Source organism: Danio rerio, chromosome 10 (genome assembly GCF_052040795.2).
Source record: "Danio rerio strain M-AB ecotype USA chromosome 10, GRCz13ab, whole genome shotgun sequence".
NCBI classification, from domain to species: domain Eukaryota; kingdom Metazoa; phylum Chordata; class Actinopteri; order Cypriniformes; family Danionidae; genus Danio; species Danio rerio.
In genome coordinates this window covers 9,858,502-9,884,322 of record NC_141030.1, presented here as the reverse complement: position 1 = coordinate 9,884,322, position 25,821 = coordinate 9,858,502, and the positions used below count along the sequence as shown (strand labels likewise).

Genomic DNA, 25,821 nt, shown 5'->3' with positions numbered 1-25,821 from the left:
TAAAAATGTAATTAATAATGAATTGATAAAGTTTTAAACTTTTTGAGGTGGCTTGAACTTGTGTGAAAAAGGGTTTATGCAAATAATAGGAGATGGAAACACTTTTGCCAAATATTAAACGTTGTATTACTTTGTATTACTGTTTGTAATCGTTTTTTTTGTGAACTTTGAAAAGATTTGCTACATTTTAGGATGGAAAATTGGCTACTGTAGTGTTGTGGCTATAATACTACCGAGTACAGACTGCACAGCTGAGTATTTAAATCCAGCAGTGTCACTTTTTGTATATAACATTAGAGATGTTCGTCGGGCTGCAAGGTCAAGCAGTTATAAATTACACTCACCGGCCACTTTATTAGGTACACTTTAGTAATACTGGGTTAGACCCCCTTTTGACTTCAGAACTGCCCTAATGCTTCGTGGCATAGATTCAACAAGGTACTGGAAATACTCCTCAGAGATTTTTTTCCATATTGACTTGATTGGATCACACAGTTGCTGCAGATTTGTCGACTCCACAGCCATGATGCAAATCTCTCATTGTGCTCTATTGGATTGAATTCTGGTGACTGTGGAGGCCATTTAAGTACAGAGATGATTCGTGTTTTAGGTTTGTATTGTAGCAGATCTTCTTGACCATGTCTACATGGCTACATAAACTGAGTTGCTGACATTAGATTGGCTGATTAAAATATTGCGTTAAGGAGCAGTTGGACAGGTGTACCTAATAAAGTGAGTGTATATACGATTAAATGGAATGATTATAAGCGCCCAACATGCTTTAGTGCCATCTCAGATTTCTGATTTCACATTATAACGTGGAAACTAATTCTCTGTCATGTAAGTCAGGGAGGAGGACACTGTAACGCGATGCTTGGCTAAGCACAATATGGTGTGGAGCTTTTGCTACCTCAAATATAGATTGCTACCAGCTTCAGAGATGGGTGGGGTAACCAGCAGCTCATTATCATTTAAAGAGACAAGCACTTAATCATGTAGCTGTAAACTGTGTTTATTAAGGTTACCATTGAGAAATTTAACCCAATTCAGTCATAGACTTTAGATTAAGACCGTAAAGAATCATATGAACTTGAAATGAGCACCCCCAGAGTCACAATATTCTCACTATAATTCACACTGTAAAAAATAATATGACAAAAAGCTATCGCTAAAAAAAGCTTTAATGTTACTTTAACTTAATTTAATCGGGTTTCAACTCATCATCATCATCATCATCATTTTCATCTGCTTATCAAAGCACACTTGTCCCACCTCCCGTTTCCCCTGACGGCCCGCACCCACATTACAATCAGGCCTAGGCACGCTTAGGTCATCGATGATGTGCTGTTCAGTAAGCTCTTTCGCTCAATACAGTGGATATTTCTTTAGTTATTTAGTTTAAGTCATTTGAGATGCAGTGACACGCAGTCAAATATATTGCAGAACAGATCAGCCATTTTTGACGCTCATAAACGATCATAAAATCCTCGTGCTGCAGGTATTAAGAGGTTTACTGAAGGTGCAGCTGTTGTGCAGTGAGGGGTTTGAGTCTTTAATAATCTATGACAGTTTGTGTTCATTGATCTGTCAGAATGGTTATTAGTCCATATCAAACCGTCCTTTAAAGTTACTTCTCATCTTCAGTTTTGGGCTCAGGCACATTTTGCAATAACGCATGCCTGAGCCCAAGTGAACCGCGCTTTGGACACCTCTTCCAACCAGGCCAGGGCCGGCCAACTGTACCGTGCCTGAGCCAGATTCAGAGCACTCACACTTCTCAAACAATCCTTTGAACGGGCCTGGGCACGGTTCAGATAGCATTGTGTGAGTACACCCATAGTCCCTCCAGCGTGTCCTGGGTCTTCCCCGAGGCCTCTTCCCGGAGAAACATGCCTGGAACACCTCCTGGAGGCATCCGAAACAGATGCCCGAGCCACCTCAACTGACTTCTCTCGATGTGGAGGAGCAGCGACTCTACTCCAAGCTTCTCCCATGTGACAGGGCTTCTCACCCTGTCTATAAGGGTGCACCTTGCCACCCCACGAGAGAAACTCATTTCAGCCACTTGTATGCGAGATCTTGTCCTTTCAGGTTTCAACTAATTTTTTTCATTTATTAAAAGTTTAATTTTATATTTTGAGTCAGTTTGACTGATGCAAGTTGAGACAACTATAAAAGATGAATTTAAAAATATAATTTAAAATTTAAATTTAAATTTAAAAGATGAAGTTAATAAAAAAATTGAAGCATGACAAAATCTGCAGATGTAAAATCATCAGTATTAAACATTTCTCAATAAATCTAAGGTAAAAGTAAAGTAATAGACTTACAATTATAGACTTCACTCCAAACCAAACATAAATAATTTTAAAAAGATTTTTTTTTCCTCCGGGTGCTCCGGTTTTCCCCCACAGTCCAACGACATGCAGTACAGGTGAATTGGGTAGGCTAAATTGTCCGTAGTGTGTGTGTGAATGTGTGTGTGTGGATGTTTCCCAGAGATAAGTTGCGGCTGGAAGGGCATCCGCTGCATAAAAACTTGCTGGATAAGTTGGCGGTTTATTCCGCTGTGGTGACCCCGGATTAATAAAGAGACTAAGGCCGTACTCACACTAGGTACAGTTGCCTTGAACCGGGCCAAAGCACGCTTGTCCCCCCTCCCGTCTCCCCCGACGGCCCGCGCTCACACCACAAACGGGCTTCGGCATGCTTACGTCATCGCTGCTGCGCTGTTCAGTGAGAAGCACTCTCTCACTCAGCAGCACAGTGGAGATTTCTAGTCATATCGTTTCAGTCGTTTAATATGCCATCAAATATTTCGTCAAACAGTCCTTAGGGATGCGGGGACACGCAGTCAGATATTTCGCCGAACAGATCCGCCACTTTTGGCGCTCATAAACAATCATAAAGCTCTCGTGCTGTAGGAATGAGGAGGTCTGCTGAAGGCGCGCAGCTGTCGTGCAGTGAGGGGTTTGCGTCTTTAATAAACTACGGCAGTTTGCGTTTACTGAACAGTAAGAATGATTAATAAATCCATATGAAACAGTGCCTTAAAAGTCACGTCTCGCTTTCAGTTTCGGGCTTCAATTTCGAGCGCGTTTTGCACTTACACACAAGCGTACCGCGCCAAAGCCCAAGTGAACCGGGCTCAGGCACACCTCTTCCAACCGGGCCAGGGCCAGCCAAGTGAACCGTGCTTGAGCCCTATTCAGCGCACTCACGCTTGTGAAACGATCCGGGAAACGGGCCTGGGCACGGTACGAATGGCATAGTGTGAGTAGACCCTAAGCCGACAAGAAAATGAAATGAAATGATTATTTTCTACATAAATATAAAAACGACTGCTTTCATGCCTTCTTCATCTCGAGAGGCTTTTTCTGTTTATTCATGACAATTTGCTTTTGTGTAATGTTATTATTATTAGCAGTAATATTTATTATATGCATATTTATATTTGTTTTATTAAAAACAAACTTAGATTTGCCCACCTGTAAGGTGTTGGACCATATGGAGCATACATAGCATGTGTATTTGGATATAACCAATAATTTTGATCACACTTCGTTATTATTGTTCATTGATTCATTTGCTTAAACGTAGAACTGAATTAAGAAATAGTTTTGAATCAAATCTTTGCACTTAAACGAAATTAATTTTGTAGGCTAATGAATGTCTGTGCATACAATGAACCTAGATCGTCAAAATAGAGCCCATAAAGTTGAAATAAGTAGACTTAAGTCATAAGGAGTCACAACAAGTGCAGTTTGCATGGAATCGTTTTTAATATGGGTAAAGATTGAAAACAATAACAGAGAAGCAAACATTTAGGTAAATAAAGTCATCCTCACGCTACACTACTGAGAAATAAATATTGCATGCAGAAAGAATTTGGTCTGACAAGTGCCTAAATGCAATAACAGGAACACTTGTCACTTGTTTCTTCTTCAGTTTCAGCTCTAAATCTGATGGCTTTCCTAGTAATTTCACCTCTTTTTGTTGCTTGAGAAAGGAAAGACGATCTCTTTGAAAGACTGGGAATGAAACAAAAATCAGGGGCCCGCTGGGGCCAAAAGGTAATGCAGCTTCTAAATGAACAATAGAGGCTTTTATATGGAGAATCACACAGACAGTCTTGTTCTTGTTTTACTTCTTTGTCTCCTCAATCTGTTCGACTTCGCTGGATTCGTCCACGACTTTACCATTGATCATGGTTTGCGTTACCACCTTTACTATCTTGCGGGTACGAACGTCAGGCTCTTCTGCGGACAGAAAGACAGAGAGGGAGAGATGTTAGCGATACGTCACATTCCTCTCCAAGAAACAGACACTGGACTGTATGCTGCTTTATGAGAAGCCGCTCTGTTTGGCACTGTTTAATGTGTCATTAGTTTTCAGTATGGAGCTCAGGTGAGAAGATCCAGGACATTCCAGAGCCACGGGCTGATATCGGAGCTCTGTTTACACAACAGTACAAGACCACGGCTTAAATTATACTTAAGCATCAAGCATCATTGCTGGCCTGAACAGCGGATTCTACAGGATGGAGGACTTTTGTGTCACTCCTGCCTAAATTTGGGATAAAAAGTTTCACAAATTTACTAACACATCTTGACTTTGATTTACAGAAGATGCACACTAAAATGTAAATCAGTGTAACAATAGTTTATATACAGTGGCAAAATGTTCTTTAGGGCATATTAAGAATGTAAATCAGTTTGCAAAGTATTAAAGAAATTTTAATCTTTATACTTTGCCATTATTCTTTCCATTATAGGTTTTTATCCATTGGTTAGCTTAACCATTTAGGATATAATACATGGCAGTACTGTATGATCACTTATTCTTCTGTAGTTGTTTTCATAAAGAGAGATTAGAATAATTAGTTGTTTCATTTTTACATAAATATATCTGTTATTCTGAATTATTGTGTAACATAATTTCACCCATATGTTGACATTTTATTTCAAGACTGCAAAAGTACTCTGATAATCAGTTTTATGTACATTCAAAAACATTGAAAAATACTTTTCACATATTATAAATATATAATAAATATATAGTTCTGTCTTAAATGTGTGTATTTCTTTGGTGTGCATGTTAATAAGCATGCGTTTTCTTTGAAATGTTCTGATATAATGTCAAATTAAATGTTGTGTATCTCTGAGTCACACAAAATAGCTGTTCATTTCTAAGATACATGATATCTTTCTGTGTACTGTGGTCCGTGGTGATTCAGGCACTTTGAATATCAAAAAACATATACAAGCAAAACAAAACTAACCCTGTGTGGTTCACAAATTCTGCTTTTACATAATTTTTTTTCTAGTGACAATGGAAAGCACTTAAAATACGTTTAGTTGTACAGACAGGAATAAGACATCATATAAAAGGAGGTAAAGGGTTTACTTTTATTAGTGTTTCTGCACAATTTAAAATCCAAAAATCGTTTTTTTGCAAAAGAAATAAACCATGTAAACAATTAATTGGCCACATTGTGTAATACACTAACAATTTGTTTATTCTCCCTTACAATATTCACAATATTTATCATAGTTGGGGTTTTCCCAAACTATACTGTCAGAAATAATTCGTGTTGAATGAAGTATGTTGATAGCCATTGTACATTATATCTAATATGATTTGAACATATTATGAATTTTAGACTATTGTGTTTCTGTGTTTGCGAATATCTGAACAAATATGTTTATAAGGTGTTAGTAATCTGTGACACTGCACCACAAAGTCTTTTATGTTCATTAATTAATTAATTAATTAATTAATTTATTTATTAATTCATTTATTCAGTCATTCATTCATTCATTCATTCATTTTCTTTTTGGCTTAGTCCCATTATTAATCTGGGGTCGCCACAGTGGGATGAACCGCTAACTTATCCAGTATATCTTTTATGCAGCGGATACCCTTCCAGCTTCAACCCATCACTGGGAAAAAAGTTTTGTGTTGCATCATACATGTATAAGTCAGTGTTATATATTATTCTTTGATGGCAAAAGATTTAGCATTTTATAAATTTCATTCTGTAAATAAATTATGTACATAAAAACTACATTTATTATTATTAATATGCACTGCTAAACTCTTAATTCTGACAACTTTAAAGGTGATTTTCTCAGTATTTTTTACCCACAGATTCCAGACAAATAGTTATATCTAAGCCAAATGTTTATTGATTAATTTTCCTACGGCTTAGTGCCTTATTTATTATCAGGCATCGCCACAGCAGAATGAACTGCCAACTATTTGAGCATATGTTTAATGTAGCGAACGCCCTTCCAGCCACAACCCAGTACTGGGAAACACCCATACACTCATTTGCACCAATACTGTCCTATCCAAACATCAATGCAAATCTTATTTATTCAGCTTTCAGCAGATGTATACATTTCCATTTTCAAAAAATGTATGACTGGTTGTGTGGTCCAAGAAAACATTTCACATCTTATGTACAATATTAACTGTAGGTCATGCACTGTGTGAAATTTATTTTTTGTTATGGGTGGTCAATATCAGTATTTGTAACTGCCAACTGATAATGTCATTAGGGCAACAGCAAAGAATCACAAATGCAAATTGACAGACATCAGCATCAGCATATTAGACAGATATTCTACATCAACATATGGTAAATTTTCTATTGAGCACTTTTTTCTTCAGTCTATGGTAAAGGAAGCCGCAAACCCACTGGAAATGAAAGGTACGGTTCAGTTTATTTACAATTTTTGAGGAATGGCACAAAGGTGTGTGATTTTCTGTGTTCAAAATGTCTCTGTGTTCAGGTCATTGTGTGACTTTAATCTTTATTATTTATATTTTATTACATTGTGGACAGTGTAAAAAATAAACAACAACAAAGAAACTTCATCTTCATCTTCTTTACCTGCCTCAGTCAGTTTTCACATTGATGGGCCCATTAGGGGATGATGAAACTCACCATCAAATGTGTGACAATGACCCTCAAGCCTTTCTAACAAAAAGGTGGCTCAAAAAAGTTAAATCAACATAATATTTAAAGTCAATGTGTGCACAGGGTCATTTATACATCATTTTTGTAGTAACACCTCTAACCTTCATCATTTAGACAACAAAAACCTTCTCTGCCCTTATTTATTTGACTTAAAAATATATGTATATTTTTTACTAGCCACCCATATCCATTTTTTTCCTCAACAATATGTTTTACAATAACTGCAGTTATGTAAGCAATAATCAATAGTTTCAATACATTAATAGATTTATAAAGAACCACCTGACACACAGCAGGTGTATTTAACATCCAAAATCCAAACGCATGGCAATGTCTTGATTTTTCCGCTTACTATAGTCATTTTCCAAGTGATAGTTGTTACAACTGGTGTTGCTACAGTGCAATATTTGAATGAATTTTCATCAGTTATGACACGTTAGATCTCCCGAATCTGAATAATCATTTACAGGCAGACAGAGAGAGCATGTGTGAGATCGATTGTGTGTATATGTGTGTGCATGTATATGATACTGGCATATCTAATCTGGGTAGCTAAAATATATAGCTCATAGTAACATGTGTTAGCTACCTCTTTGCAACTATTTTTGAGCATATTGCTTAGTTCCCATTGGTTTCTGGCGAAGCACATATCAGTGTAAGAAGTAAAAAGTAGAAAAAGGTAAAAAAAATAAAATATAATAAAATAGGTTCCGGCAACTGTCACTTAGTTATTACACTCAAAAATAACTCATTGGATGAACTCAATTTAATTGATAGGCTTTCCATCCAATGTTTTTTAGCACCAACTAAAAAAAACTGTTTACACAATTAAATGAGTTGGTCCAACACGATTTTTATCAAATAAAAGTTTGACAACATTTGTATTTTTATTTTAATTTAAACTCAAAGGTCTGATAATATCATGTATGTTTATGTGTCTTACATTTCGAAGTCTCTTTTATTTGAAGTTATCCTAAATGAGTTAAATGAGTATATTCATATATTTCATATTTCATGAGTTACATATACAGTTGATTGAGAGAGATATCAGAACTAATTTTAGGACAGTTATTGCTCACTGAGCAAAACAACAAACACCCAAAGCATGGGTGCTTCTGCAAGGTGGAAATGCTGGTAACTACAAATCCCCTAACCAGGTAGTCGGACCAACCCAATTCCTTTATGTTGTCCCAACACAAAACACTTAAGTTAACTTAATAGTTTACAAATTTAAGTGGACTGAACATAAAAACAAATAAACTGGCAACAGAAATGACAAGAATTGTGTTGTTTTAACTCATATTACACAGGTAGTTTGAACAAGCACCAGTAATCCGTGGATCTAGCAGATTGCTTGTAAACATGCACCTTCACCTGGAATACGATTCTGTCACCTTATGAACTACAAATCCCATCATGCAACTCAAACACACCTGTTTCCAGCTGATCAAAGACTGATTACAGAGACTACTGCACATCCATTGCTCACATTCCCTTACACAGTGTCTTGCCTTCACATGTTTTTGGACCCTTGTTAGTTTTATTGTTTATGCCGTTAAGCTGTCTGTCTTGAGCCTTTGCCTGTTATTTTTACCACGTTCTTTAGATTACCCTCATGCTCCAGTTCGTCCCAGTTTCATCATTGCCTGCCTGACAACTCTTGATTTTTAAACTGCACGTGGATCCTCATCTTCGTTGTCCCGACCCGTATGTAACAGTTACTACTTATGTTTAAGGGAAGCGCATTTATATAAGTTTGTTCTAAACTGACTGGAATTATACGTGTGCATTAAACTCTTTTTTATTACACACTTTACAGCCAATCAGAATCAATTATTTCAACAGATTATGGAATAAAGGTTATTTTAGCACAGTTTGTACTTAATACAGTGTGCTCGTCACACTTTAGCCATTATTACATTTACAAGAAACTGAACAAGCACAAAAAACACAGAGGGTTAGTAAATAATGTACAGATTTTTGCAAACCCTTTTGCTTTATAAGACTTTAATAAGACTTTAATAAGGGGTATATCTTCAGAAGGAACAGATGTTAATTGTATTATATGTTTAGACTGTCAAAGTGCCGATAACTTAAGTGGAATTGCATTTTATGAATCACCAAGGACCACAGATTCAGCTAAAAACTTCTTTAATGTTCTACTGAGGATAAAAAAATCACCTACACATTAGATGGAGTAAATTAAATGCAAATTTTACAACTAAAAACTATCCCACTGAGATAATACCATGTTACAGTTTTTACATTCAGCTAATGCAATATGCACTTCTAGTCAAATGTTTGTTAGAAGCAAGTTTAGTTTGTGCATATTTGATCTACTGTTTGCTGAATCCAACAAGTGACACATTGAGAATGGATGAGAACTCACTCTTGGGTGGTGGAGGAATCTCTTTAACCCTGTTAAATAAAAGAAAATAAAAACATGACGTCAGTATCAAAACAGTCATTAAGTTGTGAAAACCCCAGACACCCATATCAGTGTGTGGAGATAGGGATGACGCTACACAGAGTAAATAATTGGGGAGTTGAGCTAAAAGAGTCACTCACGTCTCCTCGCCCTCCAGCAGCCTCCTGTAGGTGGCGATCTCCATCTCCAGGTTCTGTTTGATGCGCAGGAGCTGCTCGTAGTCAGTCTTGTTGCGCTGCATGTCCAGACGCAGCTGAGACAGGCTGTCCTCCAGCTGGGCCAGGGTGGCCTGCAGACGCTCCATCTCCAGGGTGTATTTCTGCCCCGTCTCACTCAGGTTACCTTCCAGAGCTGCCACCTGTGGGAGAGCAGTTTAAGGGGAATTTGTTAGTTGATGATTCCGACATCATGACAATGGACCACTGTTGAAATGCTGGTGTATTTGTAGCATAAGTTTTACACATAAGTCTGTTATTTCAAGGATTTGCAGAGCTTAATATGACGCGAAAAAAAAAAAAAGCTGTGATTGGTTGCTTTATATGTCTGTCAGACTGCTTGTGGGTTACAAAAAATATATTTAAAAAATCCAGTCTGGCTATGCAATGCTTTTTTGAAGGCACGTTAAAGGGATAGTTCACAAAAAATTCAAATGTACTCACTATCAAGTGGTTCCAATACTTTATGGGTTTATTTATTCAGTTAAACACAAAATAAGATATTTTGAAGAAAGCTGAACCCTGTAACCATGGAATTCCATCGTAGAAAATGTAAAAATACTATGGAAGTAAATGATTACAGGTTTCCAGATTTCTTCAAAATATCTTCTTTATTGTTCAACAGAGGAAAGAGAAACGTCAAACATGTTTGGTAAAAGTTAAGTAAATGATGACAGAATGTTCGGTTTTGGTGGTAACTACGCATTTAATGCATTAAACATTGGTGGTAGATACACATTGGATTTGTAATACATTTCTGTATACAATCATTACCTGTCCTCCACTCTATGATCCAAATAGTCAAAGGAAAACAAAAACAAAACAAATCTAAAACTATTATTAAGCATTAGGGGGCATTTCCGATTTTTAATTCAATTAAATAATAGACAATATCACAAAAGATTTATAAAGTTTTATGAATTTTGAACCCTATGCATGTGTCGAAATATTTTTATCAGAGCCAATTTTGGCCCGTTTCCACTGAGAGGTATGGTATGGTAAAAGGTACCTAAAAGTGAATCGTACCGTACTGTACAACTTTTTGAGTATCCTTTGCAAAGAGTACCTAGCACAACAAAAGGGGTACCATTAGATGGAGCTAGATCCGCAACTGAACACTTTTGGTTTACAGAGATACCTCACTTGTTCATCCAACAAGCCAGAATGAAAACAAAGGAAGTGCCATTTTTAAATACACAGCCAAGACATTACACCCTAATAATATAAAAATGAGCCATGGTCGACCTGAGCTCAAACAAACCTTGTCGTTGTCTTGATGAACAGCCATAAATTCAAGAAGAGGAGCAGAATCTGCCTTGTGCCCCATAGTTTTTTACAAGGCTGTCTAAAGCGTGAGCGGTTTATATTTCAACCCGCACGTCTATATTTGAAATAACAAACTTCCTAAGCTGATGATAATAACGTGCGCGTGATTATTGAAGAGCTTCTGACATTCGTTCCTTTCAGAAATAGACAAACATGAGAGTGAATCGCAAAAAAACAAAGGAGAAGCCGGAAAAAACAAAGGAGCAAATGATTCTTTCAGCAGCATAATACATACAAACCGCCATATTTAACTTTTGTCGCCTTTTGGACTATTATGAACTCAGAATGACGAAATTACACTCTAAAAGAGGTTACATGTGCTGGTGAAGATTAAGGATACAGACAAGATGTTTGCACTGACTGTAGGCTGATGTTGTGTGTTGTTTTTAACCCAAAAAAGGACTATGTACAGTCTCTCTGTAATTGGTAGCATATCGGACACTGTAAGGGGCTGTATGTGTTCACATTTATTGCATTTATTTATTTTCTATAATTTCACACGTTACAGTAGGATATTTCACATTGATCTGCAGTTATAATCAAATTACGTTAATAAAAATGTTAGTGATGAACATTTATACCCAAATATTTATGTTTAAATCCTCTGTTTCGAGAGAATGGCTTCTCGTGTGATATATTAAACAAACTGTAATTTGACATTTTCTTGGGAGAGAATGACGTTGACTAAAATTTTCTGTCAAACACCCACCAAAACGGTACCGTTGGTATCAATACCAGGGTACCAAGGGTACCAAAAGGGTACCATTGGTATCCTTTTAGCACTGGAAACGCAAGCCTGATAAAGGTGACCTGTACCGACAGTGGAAACGGGCCATTTGAGAATGTGTAAAGATAAAACAATCAGACTGTTATTCATTTTCGGGGACCCCTTTAAAGGGTTGTTTGGGGATTACCATTTGATTTTAGGTTCAAAGTTAGAACTGGGTTAAGGTTTATTTTAGACTAAATGTTAGGGTTAGGCAGTCAATTGTGATGGTTAAAGTTAGTGTGTGGGTGTGCTACTGGTATTGATCACATTATGGATCAATTCTATTCTAATTCTAACCTAACCCTTTAGTCCATCTATTTTACATGTAATCATATTTGAACTGCCAACCACCAGTTGGAGATAAGCTGAACTGCTCAGACAACAAGGCTTCTTTGAATACTGCCTCATGCATACAAACCCTTAGTGACCTCTAATAAAGTTGAAATTTAAGGTATTATGCAGTTCATTGTATAGTAAAATAGCAAAATGAACATTCTAAACTTACTTATGTTTTGCAGGGAAATTTACACACTATTTACTCACTCACAAGTGTCCAAACAAGAAGAGTTTCTGTTCACACTTTACTTTTATGATCCGTTTGTTGAATTTAAGTTACATTGCATCTACATGCCAACTAATTCTCATTAGATTATAAGTAGACTGTTAGGTTGGGGTTAGGGTTAGGGTTAGTGTAAGTTGACGTTCTTACACTCTCAGAAATAAAGGTACAGGAGCTGTCACTTGGGCAGCACCTTTTTAAAAGGTACATATTTGTAACTGAAGGGTCCGTAATGGTACATCAAAAGTACCTTTTGGGTACATTTGGGCACTAATGTGTACCTTTAAGGTACCACTTTGGACTCCTTGGGTACAAATATGTATCTTTTGAAAAGGTACTGCTCCAGTGACAGCTCCTGTACCTTTATTTCTGAGAGTGTATAGCAGCAGTATCAACAGATATTAAACAGTCTACTAATATTCAAATTGACCGTCAAAATAAAGTGTTAGGGAGTTTTTTTTATTTTGTTGAACACATAAGAAGATACTTTGAAGAAAGCTAAAAACCTGTAACCACATAATTAATAGTAATAGTAAGAAATTGGCCAATGGTTAAATGTTTCCAGCTTTCTTCAAAATATCTTCTTTGGTTCTTAACAGATGAAAACAGAAGCAGGTTTAGAAGAAGTAAATGGTGCACTGTAAAAAATCTTGCTGGCTTATTTTTTTAGGCTGAATCAAAGTCACAAGTAATCTCAATTTACATCATTCAAATGACTAAAAACAACAAGTTACTCTTTGCATAACTTTTAAAATGTCATTGAAACCTGGTTAACTAATTAGGGTAACAAAAACTTTTGTAGTCATGACTTTTTGTCATATATTTTTTTACAATATGAGTCAATGATGACAGAATCCCTATGTTCAGAGTCTTTAAAGGTACTGTGCATCTACTTGCACTTTAAAATAGCTGCATATACCATTAAAGTAACGACCCCTACTATGTGAATTTACATCTTGGCTTATTTACACAAGAGTGACCTGTTGATAGTAAATACATCTGAGATGCTGGAACTGATCTTTCACTTGCATGAGATCGGAAGGTCATGAAAAACAAGCAAACCTGATAGAAAAACCTCTTTTTTAGAGATCTAAAACCCTACCACTTTCAGTAAGGTCTCAACTGACCCCTTTTTACTGACATAATCCGACAACAAACTGTGTCTGTGCTTCCTGCCGCTCACATTTGACTGGTGAAGTAAGTGCAGGCATGTGATGGAGCATTTATGGCCTGGGTCGTTCAAATAGCTTTGACATAAAGGGCAGGGTTTTACTTTCCAGTGCTAAGCTGTAATTGTATCTGCATTGGCCGAGGCTTTCAAAGTTCACTCAGAGAACAGAAATGGTCGCTAAAAGATTCCTCCTGCCTGGTTCTGACCTGTTTATGAAGGCTCTCCAGTTCCACTTCCAGGGTCTGCAGAAAGCGCTGCCTCTCGGTGAGTTCACTCTGAGCTCCTCTCAGGGCTTCATTGCTCTCACGCACCTGCGTCTGCACTGTCTCCAACTAAACCCACACACATATACAGTTGATGGGTTACACAAGTGTTCTGTTTATGGAACTGAAGAAAGTAATGCAATGGGTATTTTACTTATGTATAACGATATCATTCATTGTAATAACATGGGACCTTAATATTACTATGGTTACCTTATGAAGATACCATGGTTCCACTTACCCAAAAATATAATTGTATTTGCATGGTAAATTATGCAAATAATATTGGGTAAATACTTACTGTAACTGTTTAGTAATGTAAATATCATACTTACACTACCTGGTAATACTGGAAATACTAGTAATAATGGTAATACACAACCTGGTTTTACTATTGTTCATGTCCTAAAACAGTGGTAAAAATGTTTTAAATCCATGTTATTTTCAAATCATCTTTTCAAAATATGTTGGTTTTATACACAAAAAATAATGCCTCAAAATAGTATTTATAGTACTATGCAAAATCTTTGATAAATAGTCCATAGAAGTATTATGGACTAAAATTATTATTGACCAAAAATAAATTGGTGTTATCATTGTGCTAAACGCATTTTTAGCATCTTGCTTTACCCTATTAATACTATCTTAAAGTTTACAAAAATACCATAATATTAATGTTTTGAAAAAACATATTAAAATGGTTCCATATAGTAGCATGCAAATACCATCTGTACCGGTGTGGTTCAGGAGTCCATGATAATAGTGTGGTCTAATATTTTTAGGAAATGGATGGTATTTGCATATGATACTTCAAAAATACAGTTGTATTTTTAAATATTAGACCACACTATTATCTTGGACTCCTGAACCACACCGGTACAGATCATCATATTACCATAGTTCCTGGTCAAAGTGTTCTTTATGTACCATATAAAGACCATGTTTTGGCTTACAATCATGTTATGGATAGAAAAAATCATGATTAACACAGAAAACAGTGCAATGTATACACTGTAAAACCCCAACAGTCAACTTTATCAAATGAAATGAGTTTAGTTAACTCAAAATTTAATGAAAGTTAATTTTACTCATGTGAAAAGAGTTTTAAGCTCAGTTTTGAAGGTAAGAGTTAATTAAATATCTTATTACTTCAGCTCAAATGGAGTAAGTTCACAATACTCATATAGATTAGTTTTTTTGTTTTACTCAAATGCTTTGTAGCAATCGGTTTCCTCAACCTTAACATATTGGGTTTTACAATATTCAATTGACTTGAGTTCTCTTCATTTATTGGATTCCGATGTACTCAAATTGCTTCATTTACTCAAATGGATTAAGTTGACAGTTCACATTAGGATTCGTTTTTGAACTTAAATGGTTTGTTGCAATCGGTTTTCTCAAATGGTTTGTTACCTCAACTTTTTGTGTTTTACGTTGTAATAATTTAAAAAAACCTTTTAGTACATGAATGCCCACGTTAGCCTGGTTTTCTATTGTACATGTCCAAAAACACATAGCTGTATGAAGGTGTTGTTGTAAGAGAAATGTGATCTGAATCTGGGATAGTCTTAATGGAGGCTGGCAGCCATGGTACTGGTTCTGACCCTGTTCCCCTGAGAGCACAAACCTTTTTACGGTACCAGCTCTCAGCTTCCTCCTTGTTCTTCTGGACAATGCCTTCATACTGAGACCTGAGATCGGAGAGGACAGTCCCCAGCTCTGGCCCACGGGCCGCATCCACCTCCACATTGACATCCTCTTGAGCAATCCGGGCTCTCAGACTGTCCATTTCCTGCAGAGAGTGTGGGAAAAGTAATGGGCGGATGATAAAAGAGAAGTATGTTGTACAACTAAACAAACTGAGCGATAATAACCTTCTGTGGAATTAATCTAAACTGTTGACTAATGAGATATGAAACATATTTGAGCATGGTAAATGTGTGTGTATTTTGTGTTTGAACACTGGGATGTTTTTTTGTGTGGTCATTCGAGACTGCGGAGTGAATATTGGCAATTTGATACCACGTGGTGGCACACGGTAGGTGGAAGTTACTTCATTATTAAATTCTTCTCAATGAATATTTAAAAGTGTTGATCTCATGTTGCTCACACAGGGAGTATGTAGTGTGTCTTTCATGCACACACACAAAAAAAAAACATTCAGATATAATTTGAATCATCTGCTATCACAGCGACACTCCTCCTTATCAAATACCAAGAGTATGCGTGTATGCTATATTTCTTGAATGCCATGTACTTTTTATATGCTTTGTGGATTTGTTTGTTTCGAAGTAAGACAATAATTCAAGTATATGCGTTTATTCTGCTTCTTTGCATTCAGACTTTGTTGGCCAAGCATTCACATCCGAGCATACCAATGTAGAGCAAGTTTCTGACCTAAAAATGACAATCAGCATTTGGTTTTGTGCCAAGGGTTTAGTTTTGAGGCACATCTTAGGTTGCATTAGTCAAAGGAACCACATGGATTGGGTTACAAGCAACTCCAGTCATAGTGCTTGTCTATCAAAGACAACAAAGGTCACTACTTTAGACTTTTCAAAAGTCTGACAAGACAGAGGGACAATCTTGAAAATCCATGGGTCTCAAAGGGTTTTTATTAGCCCTAGAAGAATCTAGGAGTGGTCAAATTTGGCTTGGAGAGCACTAAACTTGCAGAGTTTTGGGCCAATCAAGATAAAAACACAGCTTTACAGACCATTATGCCTATTAGCTTGTTAAAGTGTCTTCTGGAACTGTGGCTCTCCAGGATGGAACTTTAACCCCTGGAATATAATTTTACAGAAACCTTGTTGGCAAAAAAAAAATGACATTGGATAAACGAAGGTTCTCCAAAGGTGGCTCGGTGGATTTAGAGATTGAAACAGGTCTACAGTATGTAATAGATAAAATGACTATGTCTACAAATGAAGACTAATATTTTTCTAAAGAAGATATGTATATTTAGAGGTTAATTAACCAATCACCAATGTAATCTGAGATAACTGCAAAATAACCATGTAACTTGATGTACAAATGTATCCCCTGAAAAGTATTTATGATGGCAGTACTTTTTTTTTAATAAAGGTTCAAGCCTCAGCTGGGTCAGTCGGCAGTTCTGTGTGGAGTTTGCATGTTTTCTTGTTTTGGCGTGTTTTTTTTTTTATTCCCTTATGTGTACTGGGTAAAATTGTTGGGGAAGGGGTTGTTCTAAAAAATATAATAAAAGAAGAATATTAAATAAAAAGCAAAAAAAAAAAAATATGCTAATTGATCTATTTGACGTCCACACCTCGATAATCTTTTGACCATTAAAATAATGAAACAAAAGTATTACAATGTAAAACATATTTTATTTATCTTTTTAAGAGTTGAAAGTAGGGCACTCATGGTGTATATTATTTACTCTATATGGTGCATGTTCATATGGACTAGTGCTTGTTATTTGTTTTGTTTTTGTGTTTTTGTTTATTATTATTAATTTATTATTTGTTTTTAAAGTAATTTACTAATTAATTTTTTCAGCATTTTTCCTTATCATTTGTATAAAAAGCATTATAGACTGTACAAATGCTTTTTTGTTCTGTTTTGTATGTATAAAAAAAACTGTTATAAATAATGTTTTATTCACTCGAAAGCTTTAATTGCAAATTCTAAATTTACATTGGATTTTATATCTCTGCAATGCATGTAAAATGCTCAAAATTACATCAAACTGACATCTAACATGATGTCAAAAACACATATAAAAATCGTCCACAGGAGAGTTCAATAATTGATTTTTAATGTGTTTTTGACATCAATGTTAGATGTCAATTTGATGTTATTTTGACCAAATTATGATCAAACTGATTTGAGCATTCAGTGTGTTTTTACATGTTTGTGTGTCATTTTGACATCAATGCCCTGCTGGGAAGGGTCACAGTGTGAACAGATCCCTAAAAAACTTTTTATTCATAGTGTCCGAAGAAGCCCTTTCCTTGTTGAAAAAGTGTTTTGCATAAATTTTATTTGTGGAAAAATCATAAATGTATGAAGAAATGAGGGTTACACCAACAGTTTAGTAGCAAAAGAAAACAAGTGAGCTTTGTACTGGCTCACATCCAACTTTTTCATGTACACTTAAATGCTACTATTTAACCAGTTTGTAGACTTAGTGAATTGGGCTGTGAAGTGCAAGAACTGTCAATGTAGAGATCTTACCTCCTCATGGTTCTTCCTCAAGAAGTAGAGTTCTTCTTTCAGGCTGTCCAGGTCACCACGGAGTGTGGCGATGATCTGGTCATGGTCTGACTTGGCTTTCTTCAGGGCCACGCAGTCTCGTTCCACCGACTGACACATTGCGCTCTCCGTCTCCCATCTGCAAACACACATTCATTATACAGTAGGCCTTCGAAAGTAGCTCACCGGATGATATTTTGATGGGTGCAAAAGCCACGCACTCACTTGATTCTGAAATCATCTGCAGCCAACTTGGCATTATCGATCTCAAGCATGATCCGAGCATTCTCCAGAGTTTTCTTCCTTACCTGTAAGGTACAGTATTTTAAAAATGAAGGTGCATGTGGTGCATTTATCTCTGATGCATTGAAACAACCAATTAATCCGACACATGCTCATTGGAAATACATACTTTTTGTGAAACTGCAAAAATGGAATTCAACATATATAGTTTGACTGCAGTTTCTAGTTAAAATGAAGGCTAAGTATGATGCCAACAACTTTTGTTCCTTTTCAGTCTATTGATATTTATTTTTGATGAATAAAAGATTTTTCAATGCTTTCCATCCATTTTTCCATATATTTATATATATATATATATATATATATATATATATATATATATATATATATATATATGGCAAAACAACTTAACGGTGTCTATTATTTATATTCGAATACCATTTGCCTCACCTATCTTCATATAGACAACTTTTTGGTCAGTTTGCTCAGTGGCTCACTTTGTACGCAGTTAAACTTGTGATGCAGAGTGCTCGGGTTCAGAGCAATGTAAAATTAAGGTAAAACTAGGTAGCTATAATGCATTTTCTCTTATGTTTACTTTTGAAAACACTGTTGGTTAGGCTTAGGGACGACTTTAGGTTGAAGTAAAATGAATGAGTGAATAAATAAATGAATATAGACAGCGCCCTCTACCAGATTTGACATCTGAAACACGGAATGAAATGTACCCGGAGCAACGTACTTTATTTTTCCCTTAATTGTAGGCGGAGGCACGTATTTCCAAAGAGGCTGGTTTGGGTCATGGAGAAAGTCTAATTAATTATTGAAAACATGGCATGGCACACAACCAGGGGTGTCCAGTTCTGCTTTTGGAGATGCAGAGCTTGTCTCCAACCTTGGCATCTAACAAAATCAATGGGCGTTATGGTGACAAAGTGGGTAGCATGATTGCGTCTCAGCAAGAAGGTCGCTGATTCAAGTCTTGGCTTGGTCAGTTGGCATTTCTGTGTGGAGTTTGCATGTTCTGCCCATGTTGGCATGGGTTTTTATCCGGGTGCTCCAGTTTCCCCCACAAGACCAAAGACATGTGGTATAGGTTAACTGTGCAAGCTAAATTATTCGTAGTGTATGTTTTTGAATAAGAGTGTATGGGTGTTTCCCAGTGATGGGTTGCAGCTGGAAGGGCATCAACTGCATTAAACATATGCTGGATAAGTTGGTGATTCATTCTGCTGTGGCAGCCCCAGATTAATAAAGGGACTAAGCCAAAAAGTAGTAGTATATAATACAAAATTAGAAAAAATACAAACTGTCTGTTTTCTTTTTTTTCCTAAAAATAAAATACAAATAAATAAAATAAAATAAAACAAAATAAAACCAAATAAATAAATTAAACTAAAAATAAAATTAAATAAATGTTAAAAAATTAAAATTAAATCAAATAAAGGGCAACGCGGTGGCGCAGTAAGTAGTGCTGTCTTCTCACAGCAAGAAGGTCACTGGTTCAAGCCTCGGCTGGGTTAGTTGGCGTTTCTGTGTGGAGTGCTCCGGTTTCCCCCACAGTCTAAAGACATGCGGTACAAGTGAATTGGGTAGGCTAAATGTCCATAGTGTATGTGTGTATCAATGTTTCCCAGAGATGGAATGCAGCTGGATAAATAAGCTGAATAAGTTGGCAGTTCATGCAGCTGTGGCGACCTCGGATTAGTAAAGGGACTAAGCCGAAAAGAAAATGAATTAATTAATGAATGAAAGTAAAAATAAAATAAAATAAAATAAAATAAAATTTAAAAAATTAAATAAAACACTAAAGTAAGGGGCATGATGTGAACACGACAGGAGGGTTAAACTTAATTATAAAGGAATAATGGGTTGAGAATCTTAACCCTTTTACAGGGCTATTTATTCAGTTTTAAGTGCTTTCCTTCTTTGTTAAAATGTAACTGTTTAGTCTGCCAGTAGGTAATCATTTAGCTAGGTAATGAGCAGAGGCATTGCTGAGCAGACCTGCTAACAAACCTTATTTTCATGAAGTCAAAAAAACAGGACATACTTCCTGTTCGAGAGCATGAGCTTGGGCCATCATGGAATCGATATCGTGTCCTTTCGGCACACGGTCCAGCATCAGTTGTTTGAGCCTCAGCTCCAGGTCAGCGTTGGACTTCTCCAGAGAGCGCACCTTATCTAGGTAGTTGGCCAATCGGCTGTTCAGGCTTTGCATGGCCTCTTTTTCATTGGTGCTGTTGCCATGCAGGCCGTTGAGAGACATGCTGCCGAGGCCGTTCAGATCTGACATGCTCATGGAGGAAGAGCGAGACAGAGGCTTGGCTGCAGCGAAAGAGACCGCAGCTTTGGATCGGGCACGTCCACTGTCCCTCAGAGACATGCTGGAGAAAGAAGGCTGCCGGCCCAGAGATAAGCTCCGTACTGAGAGACTGGACGACATGATCTCTGTGGGTGGGAAGAAAGATGTATTTCAGATTGTCACAGAAGCATTCTTTTTGGTAAATGACTATCAAAAGATGTATTGTGCAACACTTAAATTTAAAGATATCCACTTCATATCCAACTGCACACTAATGTGCCATTCACACAGAACATGTCTTTTTTTTAAAGATTTTTTTTATCAGATTTTTATGACAGATGTTAATAAACTAAAGTAAAAGAGATATGACAAATAAAAAAATACAAAACAGTACAAAATTGATTACAAGAATATAAATGAGCCGCACTATAACTCTCATATTGTGCAACAAACAGTATATGATGTGTATATAAACAGTATATAAACAATATATGATGTGCATTCATTTTACAAATTAAGCATATAAATAGGTCAGTACTGAAAGTTGAGGTTGGCAGCATGGTGTATTAGGTCAAATAAATGAGAGAGGAAAGGCAAAATATATTAAATTGAATAGGCTGGAGGTGGCACGTTCTCCAAACTTGTGGTTTTATGTAAAAAAAGAGTTGTATACTGGATTTCATCTGAAACAGAACCTCTCTTTGGATGGAAACGTGATGTTTAAAAAAAAGGGACGGAACCCAACCACATCCTCTTCTTTAGCTCTCGGCGAAGTCTGTTGCACTTTTTCCCTCTTCGTCCCATATCTCTCCTTTCTAACTCCTCTTGTCTTCGTCTTATTCTATCTCTGAGGCTCTCCATGCCCTGCTATCCAAACAAATAAGGAATTATGGATTTGATCAACTGGTCTCGGAATGCAATTGACACCACCTTCTCGACAAGAAGTTTGGGCTCGGGAGGAGGTAGGCGGGTCTGCGACCAGCACCTCCATGGCTGCAGGACCAGATGGTTGCTCGCCCTCATCGGACTATATCCAGACCCCCTATTCCCATCCCCTGTATTAATGTTGTGTCTTGTCTGTGGGCTTTTTGTGCTTGATTGGGCTGTTTTTCTCCCTGTTCTCACTCTGCCCTAATTCAAGAGCAAGGTGAGAGGGTGTTTTTTTGCCTGCCACTCCTGGTGTATCTTACTTCCTTTTCTAAACGCTACCTCCTGTGACCTGTCTTCCCCTGAAAACTATGATATTTGTGTACAGTCAGGGGGGGGGGATGTTCAATTTTACAATACAAAAGTGTATGTGACAAATAAAGACCAGCACCTGTTAACAGAAACTTGCCCGACTTAGAGTTCTGATTGGTCCACTGCTTTGAAACTATTACTGATGATGAGTGATGCTGTGTGTAAAAGTTGAAGTTCTTTTAATTTGACATGGTGTCTAAAAAGGTGGTGCTCATTTACGCTGTGCTTCAAAAAACCTGAGACGCAAGCGTAGCAGTCCTGCATGTCTGTCAAGTGCATTTTTACATTGAAAAACCATGTAAAAGTGGTATGAAAAAACTCTAAATAAGCTTAAAACTTCCATTGTAGTCACATTTTAAGATAGCTTTAGGAGAAAAACATACAAGTAGCAACAGTGTGCAGGAGGAAATCATATTCGGTGTAGAAGAACATCACACATCTTCATCTGACCTCACGACATCCAGTTTAAAAACGCTCTTTATACAAACTGACTTGTCAAAAGAAGCTGGTCAAACCAAAAATTTTCCATGCTGAATTTTACAGCTAGAAGTAAACGTCCAAACCTTGTAACAAATGACTTCTCAACTCTGGGCTGCTTAAGAGAGTTGGTTCACACCTTCCTATTCCATTTATCTCCTGCCATAAAGTGATAACCGTCTGACAGCCTGCTACTGTTGAAGAGCTCTGGGCTGAAGGAGTTCTTTATGCCGATCTAAGACCACAGTCTCTACTTTGACAGTAATGTCAGGGGGGGGGGGTATACAGTTTATTTTTTAAGGAATCACCCACTATATCTGTCATCATTTAATCACTCTGTACTTGCTCCAAAACTATTTGACTCATTCTATTGAACAAAAAAGAAGCTTGAAACCACAAACCCTTGATTCTAAAGTATTTTTCTCTTCTGCTATGGATGTCAATGGTGATCGGTTTTTTTAGTTTTTTCATATTATCTTGTTTTAGGTTCAGCAAAATCAAGAAACCAGAAAGGTTTGGAACCACATGAAGGAGGCTAAATAGTGATTAAATTAGCATTTTTTCAGTGAACTATCCCTCTTATTTACCTGGATATGTGAAATGTAAAACAAATTAAGCTAAATCATTTTAAAAGATGTTATAATTATGGTATAAACTTGTTATGAATGTATTTTTTTGATTAACCACTCCTGAGGAAACTAACTTTCCTAGTTTCACACAACTAAAGCAATGAACTTGTAGTTTTAAATGCTTCTACAGTACTGTTAATGTTTATGTTTAACTTCACTCAATGAACTATTAAAAGCATCAAACAATGAACAAAGCTCCACTGAATGACAACGAACACATATGTAAATGGACACTGCATTGTTGTTTCGTGTTGGCACATCAAACATTTAACCTACTCATGTGAGGTCTGTTGTCTTGGAGACTTTACTGCTATGTCAAATACGATATGACTTACTCCAAACAAGGCAATGCAATTATTTTGTGGAGGTGCAACTACTTTAACCCTTTATCTGGTAAAGAACTATATACGGTAACTTAATCAACACTGATTTAAATATGAATTGTTCAGATGGAAAAACCTCTAAGTGTCGTCTGAAATTTCCATCAAACATTTTTCTCAGCCTCCCTTGTTAATGTTGAGTTATTTCACTTTAAAGACCAGGAAAAGGACTTATTCTTTGCCGAAAAAGTGATATTACTGAACTTACACACAGGATCCTGATAAAAATGCTGATTTTAGGGGAAAATTTCAGACAACATGTAGATGTTTTTGCATGTAAGCTCTTCATATATACTGTCAAGCCAGAAATTATTCATATCCCTGGGGTATGGAAAATGTAGTGACTCGTGTTTGACTTTATTAAGTCATAAAAAAAGACTTTAGTAATTTTCCAATAAATATATGAATGAGTGTATGAATGTCCTATAAATGGTTAAAATCAGTTGGTCGTCATTACAAAACTTCTGAATAAATTCAAAACTTTTTCTCAAGCAATCCAAAATGGTATTGCACCATTCTGTGCAAGAATATTTGCAACTCCATGTTAAATAACTTTCATTATTACTATTGGTACAACTCTAAAGTTTTTATTTGAGCACTGGTCAACACTCACTTTAGTCTTAGGGTTATTAAAATTTGTTGATATGCACTTACAAAATTACTTATTGGCAGATAAATGTCTGTTGATTCACCTTTAAAATATGTATAAGGCAGGCAATCTAATGACTTGAAGAAAATTAATAGAATATCTGGAATCTTACCTTCAAATACACTCTGAATTATTTATAATTAGAAATATATTTGATATTAAAACCCAGCAAGAGGCTGATATCCAAGTGGTTGGGCTACTGCGAAAGATAAGAAGTTAAACAAATTCATACTGTACCTGTTGTCAGTGAAGGGAGGGTGTTTTCTGTGCTGTGTGATGTGTGAAGCGCTGATCTGTGGTCAGAAACGAACAGTGCCCTCATATAGAGTTAAGGACCAGGGGTGGGGTTTATCTTACCTGAACACCTATGGGAGGAGCCACATGACACACACACTCTCTCTCTCTCTCTCTCTCTCTTACACTAAAGTTGAAACTCAAGACATCAGAGATCACGGCATGAAATATTCAACAGGTTTCCTCTGTGACCAGAACAAAGAGATGAAAAAACAAAGCCTGCTCTATGTGCCTGCACGACAAGATCTATGAGCCAGAACAGTGTTTACTATAGTATCTTTATCGTCTACAATACTCTCTGAACTAGATCTGAAGGATAGTCTGTCTATTCAGTATTTTAGTTATCAGCTGCTGCAAACTGTGCTCTATACTAGACAAAAAAGTTAGGAACCTGGCCTAATTTACAGAGGCTACATTCACACAGAAACTAAATACTGGTGTCAGTGCTGTTTTAAACGCTTAAAGGGATAGTTCACCCAAAAGGGAAGATTTGCTGTTAATTTATTCACTCTCAGGCCATCTAAGATGTTTATGACCTTTGTTTTTGCAAACTAAACATACAGGCAAAACAAAATAATACCTGTGTCTTTTAACTATATATACACAAGTCTTAGGAAGTGAAATAATTGGACCGTGCAAGAAACTGAAAATTAATTACAACATTATTATGGTGGCTTAAGAAAGCCAACATACTGTTATGCTACATAAACTTAATTTTCATGTTACGTACTCTTGTTTTGAGATTATTTTCTCCTCCTAGACCGATCAAGCTACATAAACCAAACTAAGAGCAAACCTCCAAACTAGTCTCGGGTTGCTATATCTTTTTCAACTGATCCGACTTACAGTTTTCTGAAAACTGACCCGGAAAATCCGGAAAAGTCTCTTTGACTTAACATTGGACCAGATTTATGACCTCATAACTTTGTGCCAGACTGTCATACAGACTTTTTAACTCATTTAACTCAGACTACCAATCTGCCGATCTCTGATGATCTTTAAACTTACTAACCACACCCTGGCAACCTCTTGCAGCACCTTAACAACTGTCCCATAGACTTCTATTGTAAAAAGCTGCCATTGACTTTAAATTGGACATACTAACAACATACCAATCCATATTAAACCATCCCTACAAACAAACAAATCATACTACCAACATGCTAATTTATACTAAATTCATGCTATCAACATATTAGTTTATGCTAGAAACATGCTAGCAACATGCTAATTCATACTAGAACCATGATGACAACGTGCACATTTATGCTGGAATATGCTTATTCAAACTAAAACAATGATAATTTATGATAGCAACTGCCTAGCAACCACTCAGAACACCTTAGCAACCGCTTAGTAACACCTTAGCAACTACCTACCAACCACTCAGAAGATCTTAACAACCACCTAGAAACATCTTAGTAATCACCTAGAACACACTAAAAAACACCCAGCAACTTCTTAGCAACCACCTTGTCTTGCCTTGCCTAACCAATCAAACACCCTAACAACTGCCTAGCAACCACTCAGAACATCTCAGCAACCACCTAGCAACGCCTTATCAACCACCTAGATAACCCTACCAACCACCTAGCAACCTATCAGAATACCTTAGTAACCGCCTAGCAACCACTAAGAACACCCTGGCAAGTGCCTAGCAACCACTCAAAA

The 25,821-nt window shown here is 36.6% G+C and overlaps 1 protein-coding gene across 1 annotated transcript; it reads right to left on the bottom strand.

Annotated features, from left to right (window-relative positions):
* Positions 1-4,063: 4,063 nt before the first annotated feature.
* Positions 4,064-24,128, bottom strand: si:ch211-243g18.2. The gene is made up of 9 exons (NM_001044910.1): positions 24,094-24,128; positions 20,231-20,628; positions 18,160-18,242; positions 17,917-18,073; positions 15,344-15,508; positions 13,660-13,785; positions 9,554-9,771; positions 9,375-9,403; positions 4,064-4,259 (listed from the first exon to the last, which is right to left on the bottom strand). Exons 2-9 carry the CDS (start codon positions 20,621-20,623, stop codon positions 4,144-4,146), a joined length of 1,287 nt encoding a protein of 428 aa, NP_001038375.1. The 5' UTR covers positions 20,624-20,628; positions 24,094-24,128; the 3' UTR covers positions 4,064-4,143.
* Positions 24,129-25,821: the final 1,693 nt, after the last annotated feature.

Coding starts and splice junctions, on each gene's coding strand:
- si:ch211-243g18.2 (NM_001044910.1), bottom strand. CDS start 20,623: ATGTCGTCCAGTCTCTCAGTACGGAGCTTATCTCTGGGCCGGCAGCCT. Junction 15,509..17,916: donor TGAGGAAGAACCATGAGGAG/GTAAGATCTCTA, acceptor CACTCTCTGCAG/GAAATGGACAGTCTGAGAGC. Junction 4,260..9,374: donor GATTCCTCCACCACCCAAGA/GTGAGTTCTCAT, acceptor TTCTGTCCGCAG/AAGAGCCTGACGTTCGTACC.